Source organism: Calonectris borealis, chromosome 2, assembly GCF_964195595.1.
Source record: "Calonectris borealis chromosome 2, bCalBor7.hap1.2, whole genome shotgun sequence".
Lineage (NCBI taxonomy): Eukaryota > Metazoa > Chordata > Aves > Procellariiformes > Procellariidae > Calonectris > Calonectris borealis.
In genome coordinates this window covers 127,276,378-127,293,654 of record NC_134313.1, presented here as the reverse complement: position 1 = coordinate 127,293,654, position 17,277 = coordinate 127,276,378, and the positions used below count along the sequence as shown (strand labels likewise).

The 17,277-nt window shown below is 43.6% G+C and overlaps 1 protein-coding gene across 2 annotated transcripts in view; it reads right to left on the bottom strand.

Moving 5' to 3' along the window:
• Positions 1–10,741, bottom strand: part of SLC4A7 (solute carrier family 4 member 7) — a 95,420-nt gene extending 84,679 nt beyond the window's left edge. For both annotated transcript variants that reach the window (XM_075143386.1, XM_075143384.1), the window contains exon 1: positions 10,483–10,741. In XM_075143386.1, the coding sequence (XP_074999487.1) occupies positions 10,483–10,530 (48 nt within the window). In that variant the 5' untranslated portion in view covers positions 10,531–10,741. The remainder of the gene's footprint in view (positions 1–10,482) is intronic.
• Positions 10,742–17,277: the final 6,536 nt, after the last annotated feature.

The following is a 17,277-nucleotide window of genomic DNA, read 5'->3' as shown; positions in this document are numbered from 1 at the left end:
CATCATCAGCCAACGCAACAGCACCAGCCAACTAAAAACATTCATGATTATTATTAATGAATATCTGCCTTGCAAAATAGCAGTCATTACAAGTAAGTTTACAATACTGGAGTTGTTAAAATAATATTGACGTGATGTGTCTACCAGAAACCAATCGCAAGTAGAACAAAACATTCACATAAACATTTGTGCTTTAGATCTATATTGTGAACAGAACTAGATGGTAAAGTTTCATAGTTTAACAACATAAACATGGGCACAGCACGTCTCCCAGAGCTCAGCCAACAGAGACAGCTAACAGATGTCACAGCAGTTCACATGACAAAGCTACAAAGGGCCCTGAAACACCATTCAAGATTGTGCAACATGTTACAGAGTTGTTGTACACCAACCGAAGCAACTGTGTCCCAACAGACATCAGACATCCCAATTCCCGGAACTGCACAGGGAGGATGTCGCCATCCAGGTGTTGGGCTGCAGGGAGCACCCACTGCTCCTCCCTGGTGCTGTTGATAGCAGCGGCCTCATCTGAGGGTAGCGTGCTATCTTTGAGGTCCTGAGTGGCCAGGTGAGAGAGCTGCAGAAGGGGCTGAACACACTGCACAACAGGGAAGATAAGCAGGAGGTCCTGGGAGGTCTGTTGCTTGCTGAATAATGTTTTGGAAAGACTGAGGCTCATCCAACCCTCAAACTATTACACTTTCTTGCTTATCCATATGGACACCTGTGACACTTCCAAAAAGCAATTACTGAGCAAATCAAGAGCGACTACTCAGCACTGTGGGCAAGGGTGAAGAGGCCCAGGTGGTGTTTCTCAGTCTCTCCCGTGAGCAGCAAAAGGCTCAGGGCAGAGTAGATGCATCCAGAGGGTCAATATGTGGTTATTCGCAGAGCTTTTACTGCTATGACCACAGGAACCTCTTTCAGGAACAAGGGTCCATCTGACAAAGTGTGGCAAGAGTATCATTGCCACCAAGCGCATTAAGCTTGTGAATAAGACTTTAAACTAGGCATGGTGGAGAAAGGTTGTCACACTTAAGAGAAGTGAAGACATGGGGAACACATGACAGAAGGCTCTCACGCTTCCCTTGTGAAAGAGGCATGTCTGGCGGCCCACCTCAAGTGCTTGCACACAATCAAACACAGCAGGGGAAGTAACAGGGGACTTAGTCCATGCATGGTTGCAGAGCTATAACCTCACAGGAATTACAGAGTGACAGTGGGACAGCTGGAGTGCTGCAATGGATGGATACAAGCTCCTGAGAAAAGCCAGGCTAGAAAGTTAAGGAACACGGGTTTCAATCTATGAAAAGGGCTGGCTACAACAAACACTGCTTTGCTTGGAACAAGTGACAAGACAGTCAAGACCTCATGGGTAAGGATCACAGAACAGTCCAACACGGGTTGTTCTGCCCAACCCATGGATTGGGTTGGATGCTGTGCTAGGTGCCTGTTACAAACCTCCTTATCAAGAAGCGGAAGTAGAAGAAGCCTTCATTCGAAAGCTGGAGGAAGCTTCACGATTGCAGGCCCTGGTACACATTGGGGCCTAAAACCACTGGTATCTGCTGGTAGGGTGTGGCCAAGCACAAGCACTCCAAGAGATTTCTTGAGTGTGTTGAAAATGATTTCTTGGTGCAAGTGATCAGTAAGCCAACTAGTCAAGATGCTCTGCTGGATCTGTTGTTCATAAACAAGGAAGTACCAGATGTGGAAATCAAGAGCAGCCTTGGCTGCAGCAACCATGAAATTGTGGAGTTTAAAGTCCTGAGAGAAGTGAGAAAGACAAATAGTACAGTGTACAGTGCAAGACCCAGTACATACAGTTACAGCATGGCACTTCAGGAGAGCACATTTCAGCTTGTTCAGGGATCTTCTTGGTAGAATCTCATGGAAGACCACCATGGAGGGTGAAGAGGAAAGCCTGTGAGAGCTGGCTGATCTTCAGGGACAGCCTCCTCGAGGCACAAGAGGGACCATTCCTGCATGCAGAAATTCAAGCAGGCCTGATAATAGACCAGCGTGAAAGAAAAGGGAAACTGTGACTCAAATGCAAAACGGAGTACATGGAAGGTGGAAGCAGGGGTGAGAGGAATATACAGACATTATCTAATCATGCAGGGGTGGAGCTAGGTAAGCCAAAGCTCCGCTGGAGTTGAAACTAACAATGGATGTGGAAGGCAGTACGAAGGAGAGAAAACACATTTTAATTTTTTCCTCCAAAACTGAAGTTATACAACAGAAACAAAAAATAAGTCTTCGTACAACAAGGTGTTATGCACATTAGCCTTTGCTATGCATCCTTTTCTTACAAATGTAAGAGAAAATCTGAAGAATCAGAGCTTCTAAATGTGAACTTTAAGTCTGATCAGCTAGCAATAAACGTGATTTACTAGCTGTACTAGCTTACTCATAACCCTGTCTAAAAGAAATAAATCACACATGCTTCCGCTTTTGAGATCCAGAACACAGCAGCCTGAATCTCTTGACATGGCAACACAATTTTTGCACTGAGGAGCAATCACATTCCATAAATGGACACCAAACAAGATTCTATTACAACACCTCTATGAATGCAGGTTTGCTTTAACCTCTTTCCGTTCTTTGGTAACAAAGTTATACAACCAAGACAGCCTGATTAGAGATTCTCTAGTCTTCTGATTATACTCTGCTAGTGAAACAGTCATGGTGTTCAGAAGTGGCACTTTTCGTTGAAGCAAATTCTTAGCTTTTTCTAGCAAGGAATAATGGATAACATTACCCTTGCCATAACCTAGGTATTTACAATCACTTAGCTATCTTTTTCTTCATCTCAAAATAGATCCTAGTCAAGACACAGCTAGCATATATTTAGTAGACATTAGTCATGGAAAACGCAGACAAATCAGCTTAGTGCAACAATGGGCAGGGGGGAAGGAAAAAAAAAAATCTTCACTTTACACTTTAGGGAAGCATAGTTTTTCAAGATATGCTGTCCACATACACACTCTTAATACACACATGCCTCCATAGTTAAAAGATAATAACCCAAAAAGAGTCAAGTTTTCATGTGAGCCCTCAGTTCTCCCCACCTGAATGCAGACCTCAGCTAACAGATCCTCAGTAGTATAGCTGTAGTGTAGATGGAACAGTAGCAGAGGGCAGAGTAGAAGGTCAAAGAGCAGAATTCCAACATACATCAGATGTGGGGGGACAGGGGACACTGCTCTGTAAGTAATTCCCCCTTCCTCTCTGCAGCCTCTGCCCACATGCCTCATTCACAGGAAGCTCCAGTTTGTTCGGAGGCAGACTCCAGAAATTCTGTTAAACTGGGGCAACACTTTGACAACAGGTGCCCAATCTAGAAACTTCTACTGAAGACTCTCTTTTAGTTACAAAAACTTCAAGTCAAAACTTCAAGTTTTAAACTTCAGTTTAAAAATATTTTGGTATTTCAGGATACTGTCTTAGCCATACTGCCAACAAGACAAGTCTAAATGTCTTCCAGCACAACTACATCTTATGAAAAATATCAGTACTCATTCTATATCACTTGCAGAAAATTTAAACTTCCAATGAGATTGAATAAGTAGCAAAAAAAAAAAAATCAACAAAAACTGAGTCACAAGAAATCTCAAATTCTCTCATAGCAGGAATCTGCGGAACAAGATGACACACCTACACCTCACAAAATACCACCTACTGAGAGAGTTCAAAATGAAGATTTCAATAAGGTCCTACTCTTCAAGTTGACATTGCGTTCACCAAAAGTAATCTCCAGTGCCGAAGACTTGAAAGAGTCAGGGAAAGGGAAGGTCTATCAGATACACTACTAAGTACAAATGCAGGAGCAAAGAGTCAAACTAAGAAAAACATAAATGTACCTTTTAGAAAAGTCGATGCTGAAGGAGGATACAAGATGATACAATAAGTACAGCATTGTGAATACTTCTGCTAAAACAGGACTTGCTAGAATTAATAAGCCAGGGGTGTTTTAAGGTTATGAAGCACTCCAGCATTGCTGAGTGGCATAACTTGTGCCAGTATACCCAAATAGGACAACCATTCCATTACATAGCTTTGAGTCAATTTAGTTTAAGGCACTGGAGCAGGAAAAACAACATCTCAGTTTGAGCTAACAGCCTTTCCTGGGCGGAAGTCACAAGAGCATCCAGACTGTCAGATACAACACTACAGATCAATATTCCGAAATGTTACTTCGGGCAACACAAGGTGTACAAAGGCTATAGAGCTCTACCCACGTGACACTGGACAATTTACAGAGATAACTGTAATTCCCATAAAGCACAAGCATTCACCCTTTTTTGCACATTTATGAAAATGGAATAGCCTTCCTGCTGTACAATCCTGGCGCTGTTATTGGAAGAACTCTGTAGATAAAGAAATTGTAAAATAACTATAAGTCATATTCTAAAGACAAAATGACTGAGAAGACTTTAAGAGACCAAGTTTTCAAAAAAACTTACGTAAATAGACATGCTGATATGTAACTAAAATGGCTCCATCTACTGGTTAAAATACATATTTCCTTTGTCCTGACACGCTCTCTCTACTGCAGCAAGTTTAAATCCCAGTGAAACAAAGAACTCAGAGGGTGCCAAGCACAAACTAACACAGACTCTTACACAGATAATCCCTTCTAATAATCATTGAGATATGCTGGCAAGGTAAACTTGGGATGCTTGCATAATTGATGTTTATTCTCAGTAACACAAAAAGGAGCTTCTAAGATGTTAGGACTGATTTTTTTAAATGCAAATGTTGCGTTTTTTTAAAAATAATGTTGTAATATTTTCACCTACTGCTAATTGTGCAAATGTGAATTTAGAAATACATAGTTAAGAACATTGTAAGATCATCTGTAGAAGAACCAATAGTCTCATTTTTGCATTCAGACATTTACTGACCTACAGGGTTAAGTAGTTTGTGGTGCTTTCCTCCATCTGCTTATTTACAAAAACCTCATTTGAATCTCACTATTCATATCAATATTTCAAAACATTAGCTAGACATCTACCTTAATTTTAGCAAAAAATTTGAAATGTCCTTAAACTTTATCATTCCAGAATATGCTATACCAAAAGCATGACAGTATTCTATGGAGACCTTCTCTAACTAAGTTCAAGTATATTCAAGTTATAGTCTGTATTTTATCAATCACTAGTTATACAGCAGTTCTATTTACTAAGTACTACTTCAGGGCCACTAAAGATCTTGTGTAACAGATATCCTTGTGTAAGGGATATCAATATTCTAAAGCCAACAACAATCATGGTGACATGTCAAAAGTCACTTACAGAAGCAGATCAATCACATGGATATAAGGCAACAACTACTCAACTTAGTACACCCTACAGCTTATTTTGGATAGCAAATAAAACTACTGCAATGAAGCCTAATGAAAGTTCTGAAGTAACACATCAAGTTTTTGACAGCCATGGTAACTTTTTAAGAACTCAGAAAAGCTGCCAGCACATACACTTAATAGCAGCTTACCGTACTTTAAACCAGAGGTGATCAGAGACGTTGCTCATAGCCCACTGTGTGGTGCAAGTCGTACAAGGTATGCACCCTACCCAAACAGCACAATATGGAAAGACAGCTTGTCTCTCAAAAGTCATAGATTCAAGTCTGGAAGGTTGTCAAGCTAGTGAAATTCTCTCTCATCAGGGCTATTTAGCTAGGGCTCTGCTAAATAGCATAACTGTATTGCTTTAACTTGTGGAGAGCATGTGTTCAGCCAGATGCCACGAACTTGTGGGGGAGGAGAGTTTCCTGCATAGTCCTCAATTATGCAGTGCAAACATACCCTCAGTTACCCTTGTCCAGCCATAAAGGGAAAACACCAGTTCGAGCTTACTATGTTAATATGAAAAAAATGTATACGTACCAGCACCATATTCTTCAGAGACCTGTCATTTGACTTACCATCACAAAAGCCACATGTCAAATAAGGTGGACAATAATCACACAAAAGAACACTTTCCACTATTTAATTTCTAAAACAGTAAGTCATCCGAGATACGTGGAAAGATATGAAGTAGTCAATTCTGTAACACTTTGTTTTACTGTACTGATGCTACTTACATTCTTACCTATAAAGTACCACCAAGGTAAATCAAGACTTAGAACATATTTTAAAAGGAATTGTTTCAATAACCACCTAAGAGAAGTACTACTTAGCTAGACAAAGTCACCAAGCTATCTGAAAGGCAGTAACTGGACCAAAGCTTAGTTCGGAAACCATGTATTCCAGTCTAGCTGCCACCAAATACCTGGCCCTCCCTTGAAATCCATTCATGAAAATGAAGTTATATTTAAGATTTTTCTTGAAAAGAAAAAGCACTTTGTATTTTTGACTATTAAACTATTGAAGTTGTAACTACCAGCAGATTCTGATAGTTAGGATACTTCTCATCAATTTGTGTTTTTTTATTTCAAGTGGCTCTGAGGTCTGTTACCCTATACTCCTACAAGCCTTCACGGATTTTGTTATGGATTTGAGAAGCTGGAGTACCAGACACTACCCTGTTGCATTAAAAAGATGCATCAGTATAAAGGAACAGACAGATGGCATTGAGGTAATGATGTTATTGGTGAAGTCGGCTGTACCTGAAAGAGTCTTCAAATGAAGCCTGAATTCATTGAAACACAAAGCTGTCATTGAAACACAACCGCTGTTGAACAGGAAAGTCTAAAACCCACCTGGTAATGTGCATATGCAGCTGTTAAAAAATAAAAGTGGTAGCCAACCACGTAGACAACTTCAGGAAAAGCACAGGGACACTAATGCCCTCTTCAGTGAGATATGGCAGACCACACTACTTTAATGCTTTGATTAGGAAAGCCAGAAGAAGCCTGGACATATGCCCTTCTCCAGCATGAGCCACTTTCAGTTCTATCATCATCTACAGTAGAATAGTGAGAACAACAGATTTGTTTCTTTGAAAGAAAAAGACACAAAGAAGCTTATACCCATTACTTAGCCATACTGCACAGCCTACCACCTTGTGAACATTTTATGATATACATGAAGTAGTATCAAATACTAAAGGAAAAAGTTTTCCATCTACTTTTTTTTTTTTTTTTTAAGATAACGTAAGGTATTTTAAAAATATTACCTGCAAAGTACCTACAGACAGAACGGCAATATACTTTCCTTTAAATTCTACCTACAGCTATTGCAAAGAAACCCACCAAACTATCCAGTAATGAACACCATAATGACAAAAGCTAGAATCAAGATCACTGGTACGCAGTATCAAGCATTTTAATACCATCACTGTAACTATCAAACCTACCACAGTACAGAAAGCAACATACCAACACGCTCCACTCCTACTTAAACAAACCGAGAAAGAATGACCATAAGTAGCTGTTGAGGGAAGAGTAAAAACAAGACAAGCATACAACTCCTCCTCCTTACACTCTCACAACCTCCAGCTATTTTCAACTTAGACTTCCTAAGGCTGTTGCTCATCCATTTACTAACCTCAATGTATCCGTCTTCCAATGCTTGTCCAACCTCCCCTTAAGTCCACAAAAACTTCTTGTGTATACACCATATAGCAAGTATACCTAGCAAGTATACCACCAAGTGAATTTCCGACACTGAGTGAAGAACCACCTCCTTTTGTTTGTTCTGAACCCAGCGCCTAACTCTTATTTGACTGTGTGTCTCCTCTTCCATCTTCACCTGCTCTCTCCACAGGAGTTTTATAGAGCCTTACCATATCATTGTCCCATCATCTCTACTAGGCTGACAAGTCCTAGCCTGTTCAATCATTTCTCATCTAGGAACCAATTCATATTTTGTTGCCCTTCAGTGAACTTTTTCCAATAATGCTGCGTCTTTTCTAAGATGAGGGGCAGAACAGCTTACAGTATGTAAGGTATGAAAGAACCACGGATGTATGCAGTTAGATATCTTTTTCCTATTGTATTCTCTATTCATCCCAGATGGTCTGATTATCAGTTGCTCTCTGGTTGTAATAACTGTATCAGGGATTTGTTTCACCTCCCCCTTCTGACTTTCCTGCACACATTGCCACCAAGCAGTCTCCTCAAAATACCAGTGTCCTAACACTTGATGATTCTCTTCTTTTAAGACTGGACCTAAAATACAAAACAAGCAAGGTTAAAGGATATTTTATACTTTTGATGAAATAAATCCAGTGGGGGCAGGGGGTTGACTGACAGAGGTGCTCCTCCATACAAGAAGCACCAGAGCTTGCTTATTACATATCTAATACTACATAAACATAGAACCACCTGATTTACCAACATTCTTTGTTTGATCATGCTTTTGTATTTTTAAGCCACAACACTTAAATTCTCAGATTTGATTCACATTTTCTACAAAGTCCTTTCATCTTATTGAGACATTTATTTCCAAAAACCTATGCACGTGTAAGCAGTTTCAGCAAGCTCTGCTAGCAGGAAGGTAGCCTGTACTACCAGAAGCACGGGAGTAGAAAAATTAAATCAAGCTGTGCTGTCAAAAGTGGCTTTCGTGTATATAAAATTATACTTCTTGTATATAAAAACCACAACAAATCCAACACTGCTATACTATGTAATTGCCCAAAGATCAGCATGTCCTGTCTTTTCTTTAAGTCATTTACTTCATGTGTTTTTCCTAGAAATTCCTTTTTTCTAGGTCCTACCAATCTTTCTGCTCCCTCACTTTTCTAACCATTTCAGTTTTTTCTCAGCTGCAGCTACACGCTTCGGCACCAAGGTCAGGCTCCTGACTAGGTGTTGCTGTTGCAATGAAAGCAACTTCGACCACTCCACTGAGCACCTCTGTCCAAAACACCTACATCAAAAATGACCATGCAGTAGTATAGCAGCTCATGCGTCTGTCCCAAAAGCCCCTAGTTATTTTCTGTTAAAACAGAACCTAAATGACTCCTGCCAGGCCTGACAAAGATATGCTCAGGGCACATTGACTTTCATGAAGTCTGTAATCCTCTTTTCATTTGGATTCACCTGAGGGTAACCATTAGCATCTTCCACTTTAATCCCATACACTTGAAGCCCAAAGCTTTTGCATCTTGCTCCATACAGCCTAGCATCTCTTTACTAGATGGGAGTATTCTCCTGCCAGCTAAGAGATACCTCCTACAGAGAGGCAAGGTAGTTTTAACATGAATTAAACCTATCAAGCTGTCTGCTCTTACCAAGAATTTATCTTGAACAAGCTAACATGAATTAGGAATATGCCTTTTTGGAGCAGAGACAAGAAAGTGGAGAAGCAGTCTAGAATAGATCTACAAAACCTTTGGAGGTGAGCACATACATTAATTTCTGAAGCCAACATACGAAGATTGTAATAGTCCAAAGAATTTGCAAAATTCATGGACTTTTGAACCACTAAGTTATTAACGCTCCCGTTGTAACAGAGGAAAGACACACTAAACATCTGATGTCACAGGAAGCTAGCACTTCATTAGATTGCCAATTTTATCAAATGTGACTCAAGTCTCTCCTTGAAGAGTAGTGGAAAGATGATGAAAACTCACACGTTTTCAGTGTTATTTCTCTGTCCGTCACAGCATTCTTTGTGTCACAAACTACACATCCCTCCTCTTCAGGCACTGAAAACAAGTCTCTGTGCGACACCTTTTTGGAAAAGGCCTTGAAGGAGAACATCAGAGTAAGGGCTCAGAGGCTCATTAACAAAATCCAGACTTTGAGTCATCTGAAGGGAGGGGAAATTACAACTGTGGAACCACATGTATTTTTCAGTAGCACAGGAAGTAAGGCAACACATGTCTGCTTTACTTAGCCACCGGCCCGGGAAGGAAATGAACTCAAGCTCCGTAGTTTTATCCATCTCCCCCCATCAACGCTCCCGCCCCCCTTACCCCGCCCGCCCAACGACTAGAAATCCGCCGGGGAACCGTATCCACCACCTGACCCGACTAGGCGGCCGTGCAATATGAGGACAAGGGGAAGCTCGCTGCTTGCCATGTGTGCGCACTTCTCCCTCGCCCAGGAACTCGTCAGCGAGCGGGGCCGGGGGCAGGGAGAAAGGCGAGGCCAGGGGCGGCCGCGCACCAGCCCCGCGGGGATCTCACAAAGGAAGGGGGGGGACGGGGCAGACGCAGCCGCCGAGCGCACGCCGCGGCGGCGCCCGCAGCCAGCGGCGGAACAAAGGCTCCGGCCCCGCTGCCCGCCGCGGGGCGAGGGGGGGGAACGGCCGCGCGCACGAGGCCGGCACGCGGGCACACCTGCGCCCCCCCGCCCCGCGGCGAGAGCGGCCGGGGCGCCCCGGGCGCTCAGGTACCGGCGGCGCCGCTTCCGCGTACTGCCGGCGCCGAGGGGTGGGGAGCCAGAGGAGGGTCCCCGCCGCACTCTGCCGTGTTCCCGTCCCCCACAAAAGGGGAGCGAGACGGCCCCCCGCACGACGCGGGCGGCGCTGCCCCGCGGCGGCCCTTTGTGCGCCCCCCCCCCCCCCGCACCCCACCCCCGCGTTACCGTAGTGAGCAACGGTCTCATCTGCTCGCCCGCCCGCTCCTCTTCCATCGCGGCCCCGCCGAGATCGCCCAGGAGAGGGACGCGGAACGGGAAGCAGACGGCGAGCTGGAGCCGGGGCCGGGGCTGGCTGCCTGGCGGAGGCGGGCGGCGCTGGTGCCCTCAGGATGGGGCGGCCGCGACTGCTCCACCGCGCCGGGGGCTGAGCCCAGACCGACTCGGCGCGGCCGCTCCCCCCGCCCCGCGCGCGACCGGCAGCGCCGCCAGCCAATGGGAGGGAGCGCAGCGCCTGGCGCGTCGACGCCCCCGCCCGCCGCGGCCCCCCGGGGGCAGGCGGGGCGGGGCATGGGCCGCGGGAGGGGGCGGCGGGGACGGCGGTCCCACGCGGGGCCGCGTGGCGGGCTGCCTCTGCCTCGCCTGAGCGGCCGGCCCGGCGGAGGCTGCCCGTTGCCGGGGCGGGCGAGCACCGTCGGACGGAAAGGCTCAAGTCCCGGGTTGGCGGGGCCGGCGCCCCCCGTACGGGAGAGCAGCGAGCTCCCGGCGCTGCCGGACGGAGAGCGGTAGCGCTGCTGGCGACTACGGCTGTTTGACGCCTGCCTCGCACAGCACCCCTGCTCACTTGCTGGTAACTTCTGCCAAGGTTTTACCACGCAAGCTGAAATTTTCCATGCCAGGTGCCTGCCTCGGGCTGATTTTTTTTGGAAAAAAGTAACCAAAATAATTCAGTCATTTCCAAAAATAATATTATTTGCCCTTGTATAAATATTCCAACAATCCTTTATTCAAAAGGGTGGGGGCGGGTTAGTGTCGAGGTTATGCTTTTGGCTGCCTCTGAAAAGCTTCGCTCCAGTAAAAATTTTTAGAAAGAAACAGCTGTTTACACTTGTCTAGTAGAGATAACTTTCGCCTTGTCTGCCTCGGTAAAGATTACACCCTCCTTGGACACATTCAATTCTAAAACACCTTGTACTGATAGGACTGAACATGCACATACTCAGCAGATGAACCATCCCTTCGCGCTTTCTATGCTTGATAACATGATTACATCACCCTGGGGCTTCTCCTTCAAACTACACCCACTACACTCGGGGGGGGGAGTTTCATGCTACGGCCCCTTTTTCCACCCAGAAACCCTGCCTGGCCTGACCAGAAGGCAGCCTTTATTTGCCCAGGACTTCTGGACTGGGCTGTCAATGAAGCTCTAATACCCTAAATGCAAAGAGTCGGTGTGCACCAGCGGGGCAGAGCTCCACAACACGTGCAATACAGCCAATACCCTGGACCACTTTCGGGATGCTTTGGGCTTAGTGCTTATGTTACGTACAGCATGTGAACTCTGAATGGCTCGGAAGTGTCAGGAAGAAAATACCAGTGCTGCCCCAGTCCCAGCTTGTCTTCTGAAAGTGACAAAGTCTGGATGGGTCGCTTGAAGAGAGGCACAGAGATTTCAGGATCAGACTGGGATCACAGGAGATGCAGTGTAAAAGAGAAGGCAGGCTGACTGACGCAGATATAACACGGTCAAGACAGATCAAGGCAAGGGGATCAGAATTAGACTGGGTCTCAAACAAGCCCTCTCAAATGGAGATAAGAGAGCTGCTGGACTTATCAGTAGCTTTAGAAGTAGCAAATGAAAGGAATGCGTGCATCAGCAAACACCGTGCTGGACTAAGAACATTATAAAAGGAGGCTCTGCAGAGCCCGCGGACAAAAATGTGAACCTGGCTGTAGAGGCAAACCAGGCCTCTCCTACTGCCTACCAGCAGGAGGCTTAGCACACCTTTAGAGGCCCACTTGCTTTGGAGGCTGGCCACAGGCTAGCAAAAGGCTCTGGACCTTTGCCTGAGCGTAGGCAAGAAGAGCTGGTTGGTGACCAGTAGTCCCCTCTATGCTTTTCAGGAAAGGCACTGGCAGAGACAGATCAGTCTGCAGATGAAAATAGGTCACTTTTTCTCTGAACAGAAGCAGATGTCCTGAAGGGAACAGCAGGTGCACACACTGTTGGATGGCACTGGGCACAGATGCAATCCTGGCCATAAGGCCCAAGCTCCTGACCCATACAACTTGGAGGAAGCTTTCAAATGAACGACTTGGCATGGGTCTACACCAGGTCACTATAACCTGTACTTGGAGGAACATATCATTAGTGTAAGCTACACCTGCCTAGTTGTACTGAGGAGATGAAGTAAAGCAAGCTGTGTGGAACTGATTGAACAGGGAGCAATCTTAACACGCTCTTCAATCAAAGATTATGACCTGAATCAGTTCTCAACTGAGTTTGAACAGATAATAGACAGAAATAAAGCACTGTGTACAACCACCACAAAAATAATAACCTTGATATATAACATGCCTTGATACACCTGCAGTATAACTGTGACCTGTTCTGTCCTTTCCTTTTCCAAGAACAGTACTGGCAGAGTTTCAACTCAAGTAGATCATTGAAAATGATCTTGCACTAGACAGCATGGGTATAATGGGGATGGATTGTAACTTCAGGTCCCACATAATTAGTGCTAAATATGTGTCTTGGGAAGCAGATCACAGAGGTTCTCCTTTGATATTGGGATGAACACAACCCATCTTCACAGAACTTCTCCCTTCTCTGGGGACTCAGCCCAGAGAACAGTAATATCTAAAGTAAGGACTTCCCGTAATGTGCAGTAAACTACAATATTTGGTGAGGTTCCTCAGGGGACAGCAGACAGAGTGTTTCTAAAAACTCAGCCAGAGTGAGAAGAATGTTTAGTCCATCAAAAAGGAGTCTACTGACATGAATGTCAGTTAGGTTTTGGCATTAAAGGATGTTCCTTTTCCATTATCCTCTTGATCTCTGAAGAGGGGTTCTGAAGAGGGATCTCTGACGAGATGCTCTAGCACTCTTTTCCCTGGCATCAGAGAATACCCAATAGACAAACCAAGGCACAGTAGGGCAGTAGGGCCCAGCATTCATTCATCATACTTCCTTTGGCACACTATACTGAGAACAATATCTCCAGGTGAACACCCAGTCATTTGCTGAGCTGAAAAACTTGTTTGCTCACTGCATTCCATCTGGTCACCGTATGTATAACTACAGCAGAAAAGGCCAACCTAGCTTCCCCATGCCATGCTGCCTGAGTGAAAAGAAAGTGATGCCTCTGTTCACATCAAGTTGACCAGAACTTCATGATGTTCAAAACCTACCTTTTCCAAAAGCCGTTATTGAAATAGAAACAGGCCAACAGTGCATATGAGCTTAAGTGCAAATGTCACTGGCACACCAGATGACATATGGAAGGAGATGGATAGGGCTCATGTGGCACTGAAGAAGTGGATCATCAGTATTTTTAATAAGATAATGTACCTGGTCCACCAAGAGTGGCCTGATGGTGCTTTTTCTCCACTCCTCCTCCTCCCTTTTGTCCCTCCACCCCACCTCACCCCCATTCTTGGACATGGATGGAAGAGGCAGAAATTGTTGGATAAGCCAGATCTGTGATTAGGAAATTGCCTGTCTCCTTAAGGCAGAGCCATCAGTGTCAGCTTTACACTTTACTCTCCTGCTGTTTAATTTCTTTCCAACTATCAGGCACTTACAGGGCTCCAAGGAAGGAAGTTAGGGGCTGATAAAAGCACCTTCCATCCAGTCTGACACCAGCATCCAATCCACTGCAGTCGTCAGCTGCTCTGGCAAGTATGTCCTCTGGCAGGAAGTTACCACAGACCTCACGAACAGGATGAAAAGACGGTGTTTGATGGGATAACTGCAACAGCCATTACCTCTACCGAAGTAGACTCTTTCTCAAGGGTTTTATCTGTTAATACTGGCTGTTCTTACGGGCTGACAGAATATCATTAATGAAAACATTGGCAACTTTAATGGTGGGGAGTACCTGGTGCAGGTAATCACAAGAGGAGATTATTTTGGCAGCAGTAGTGCCCCTAAGAAGAGCCCTAAGAATGGTGAAGGAAGAAAATGCTAGGAGTCAGCATTCCGTAGTCCTTGTTACCTTTTCTCCCCAGAGAAAGCAGAAATCATTTCCATGGCTAGGACAGAGACTCAGCTGAGGAGCCACCAATGGAAAAAGAAAAGGAGAGAGGAGCTGAAAGGGGAAAGAAGATAAGGGGACTGGCGCTTCTTTCTCATTAGAGCATCTGGTACTGTGGCAGAAGCAAACAGAAATTCAAGAAGTGAAATCACTGTATGAGGAGGAGAGAGATGCAATATGCAAACAACCGGCTCCTATAGCTGCACTAGGACAAAGAACATTTAAATAGGAGTAACAAAAGTCAAACAAAAGGGATTAGGGCAAAGAGACACAAATACTAGTGCAAACAATTACAGGTACAGAAGGAAACAGGCAAGAGAAACACCCGGGTTGGGTGAGAAGACTGGCTCCAAGCAAAGAAGTGGAGTAAGCTTGGGGAGAAAGATGCTGATCTCTTGGGGATCAGAAAGGTAAGTATCAAATGTTAAAAAGGGGGTGGAGGCAAGAAGGGGTGAAGAAAGAAACACACAAACTAGAGCTGCAGAAAGAGAAAGAGGAGTTCTGGCCTAGTGCTCTTAAAAACAAAAAGAAAAGGGTCTAGGGAGAGAAGAGTTCTCTGCTGGGAAGCAGTGTATAGCAGAAAAACTGAAGAGTCTCAGGACCCCTGCCAATGTACTTTCTACATCACAATTTAAAAAATGAAACTTTCTCCTACGTGGTCAACTAAACTGTGCATTCTTTATATTCTAGGTACCTGTTTGCCAGGTTCAGAGTGCAAAAAAAGCCAAAGACATTTGCAAATAAAGCCAGAACATGTTGCATTTTGAAGATGTGTCATACAATACTTAACACTTAAGAAAATTACCAGTTGCAGGTGTCTAAAATTGGATACTGAAGACTAGTTGAAGCTCTTGACATTGTTTGGCTAGCCATCTGCAAAAGGATAAATACCCCTTCCCTTATTTGTGAAAGTCAATGCTTATAAAACAACCAGACATATAAAGCTGAATACCAGTAAAAAGCACAAAAGAAAAATAATAATTTCACCCCCGGAGCAGTAAATAATAAAGTAATAGATACATCCTAAGTCTGCACAACTCAGATAAAACACTGAGAATTTGTTCATTAAGTAAATGCTGTCATATTTTGCGTGCTGAATGCAGTAAGAATGGTCTTGTAAAAAAAAACCAACAAACTGAAGCAACTTTGTAAATGAAGACCATCTCATAAGGCACATGAACAACAGGGTCAAATCAAAACTAATAGCAACCTGCATTCTGGCAGATCCTAAACTAAGATTTACAAGTTTTGAGTGTTTGTCTCCACACAGTTTGTGGGTGTGATATTAAATGCAAAATTGTGACTAAATATTTATTGTACATTAATATGGTCAAGGATCAAAGTTATTCTTGTTTCTTTCCAGAAGATTTATTGTTCTATGTGGTTTTTAAATGCTTATGAAGAAATAATCACAGGCCTGAGGAGTTCATAATCTAAAGCTAAGAAAAAAAGCAGACTAGAGGACAAGTGCAGCATGTTTGAGGTATACCAAAATTACCAAATTCCAAAGTTGAGGCGTAATCAATACCTCTCCTAAAACCACTTCTGTTGTGATTGCCCTCAAAAGAGATTTCAGTGTAAACAAAACAGTGATGTCACCATCATTACAGTCACTAGCTTGAATGAGTACAGGTTCAGCTGAGTAAAGTAGATTTGAAAGGTATATAGCAAGTCCAGACTTGGTTAGGTTACTTAGGAAATAAAATCACTTCCACTTCATTTTCTCTCCTCAATTCTCCTGTCTTTTAGAAGATCAATTGTCTTTATGTTTCTTTTTTCTTCCACACAAAGAGAAAGAAAAATACACATTTTAAAACAGATATGTGTTTGAGCTGTTACACAGTTCAAAAAGAGTTTTTAATCTAGGGAAATTTGTTTCAGTTTGTCTTTAAAAAAAGGAAAGAAAAATCTACCACTTAAATCATTTTCTGGTATGTCACAATACTGAAATCAATACAGACCTCTGAGAGAAGGAAAAGACTTACTAGCTTCAGTGTATTAGAACCTGACCATTTTAGAAGGCATGGTCAGATAGTATGAAAGGTCTCTAACAACCTACCAAATGTCTTGATTGTGTGTCCATCCATTGCTATTTATTCCTCGTTAGTACCAGCTTTTCTCATACACAGTACCTACCTTGTCCGAGTACAGTAACACAAATAAGGAATTTGGCAGTCAACAGTAGCAGCAGCAGACTTCAAAGAAAATTTTCAGTTAAATTTCTATACATGTGAAAATATATGCAGCTAATTTTTAACACAAATTTGTATTTCTTTTCCCATCCAGCTTGTATGCATTATATAAAACATAAGAAATTTCAGCCCCCTATATAGAAAAGCAGTGAAATCCATCCTCAGACTTAATCATATGTTTAATGCTCACTGGATCAGGGCGCCAACTCAGCATCACCATGGCCAGCTTACTACAAGAAGAGGCCTTCCTGACATTCCACCTTCACATTGCTTAGCTCTATGGTAGCCATGATATTTATTTTTTCCCTAGGACAAAGAAAGGAACAGTTGTTTAAAGTAAAAGACAACATTGGCACAACTTAGGCTGGAAGAAGTTTCTAGACACCATCAGAATGAAGGTCTAGGGAACCCTTTTAAGACAGGTCTAGGGCAACCCTGAGAAAGCAAGAAACTACTTAGTTTAAGGTAGACCTTGAAGTAATCATTAAGGATTTCAGCATGTAAATGCCTGCAGTAAGAAAGAACTCTTCCAAGAAAAGCTTCCAAGAAGTTCTTTCCAATACTGTGGTCTCACA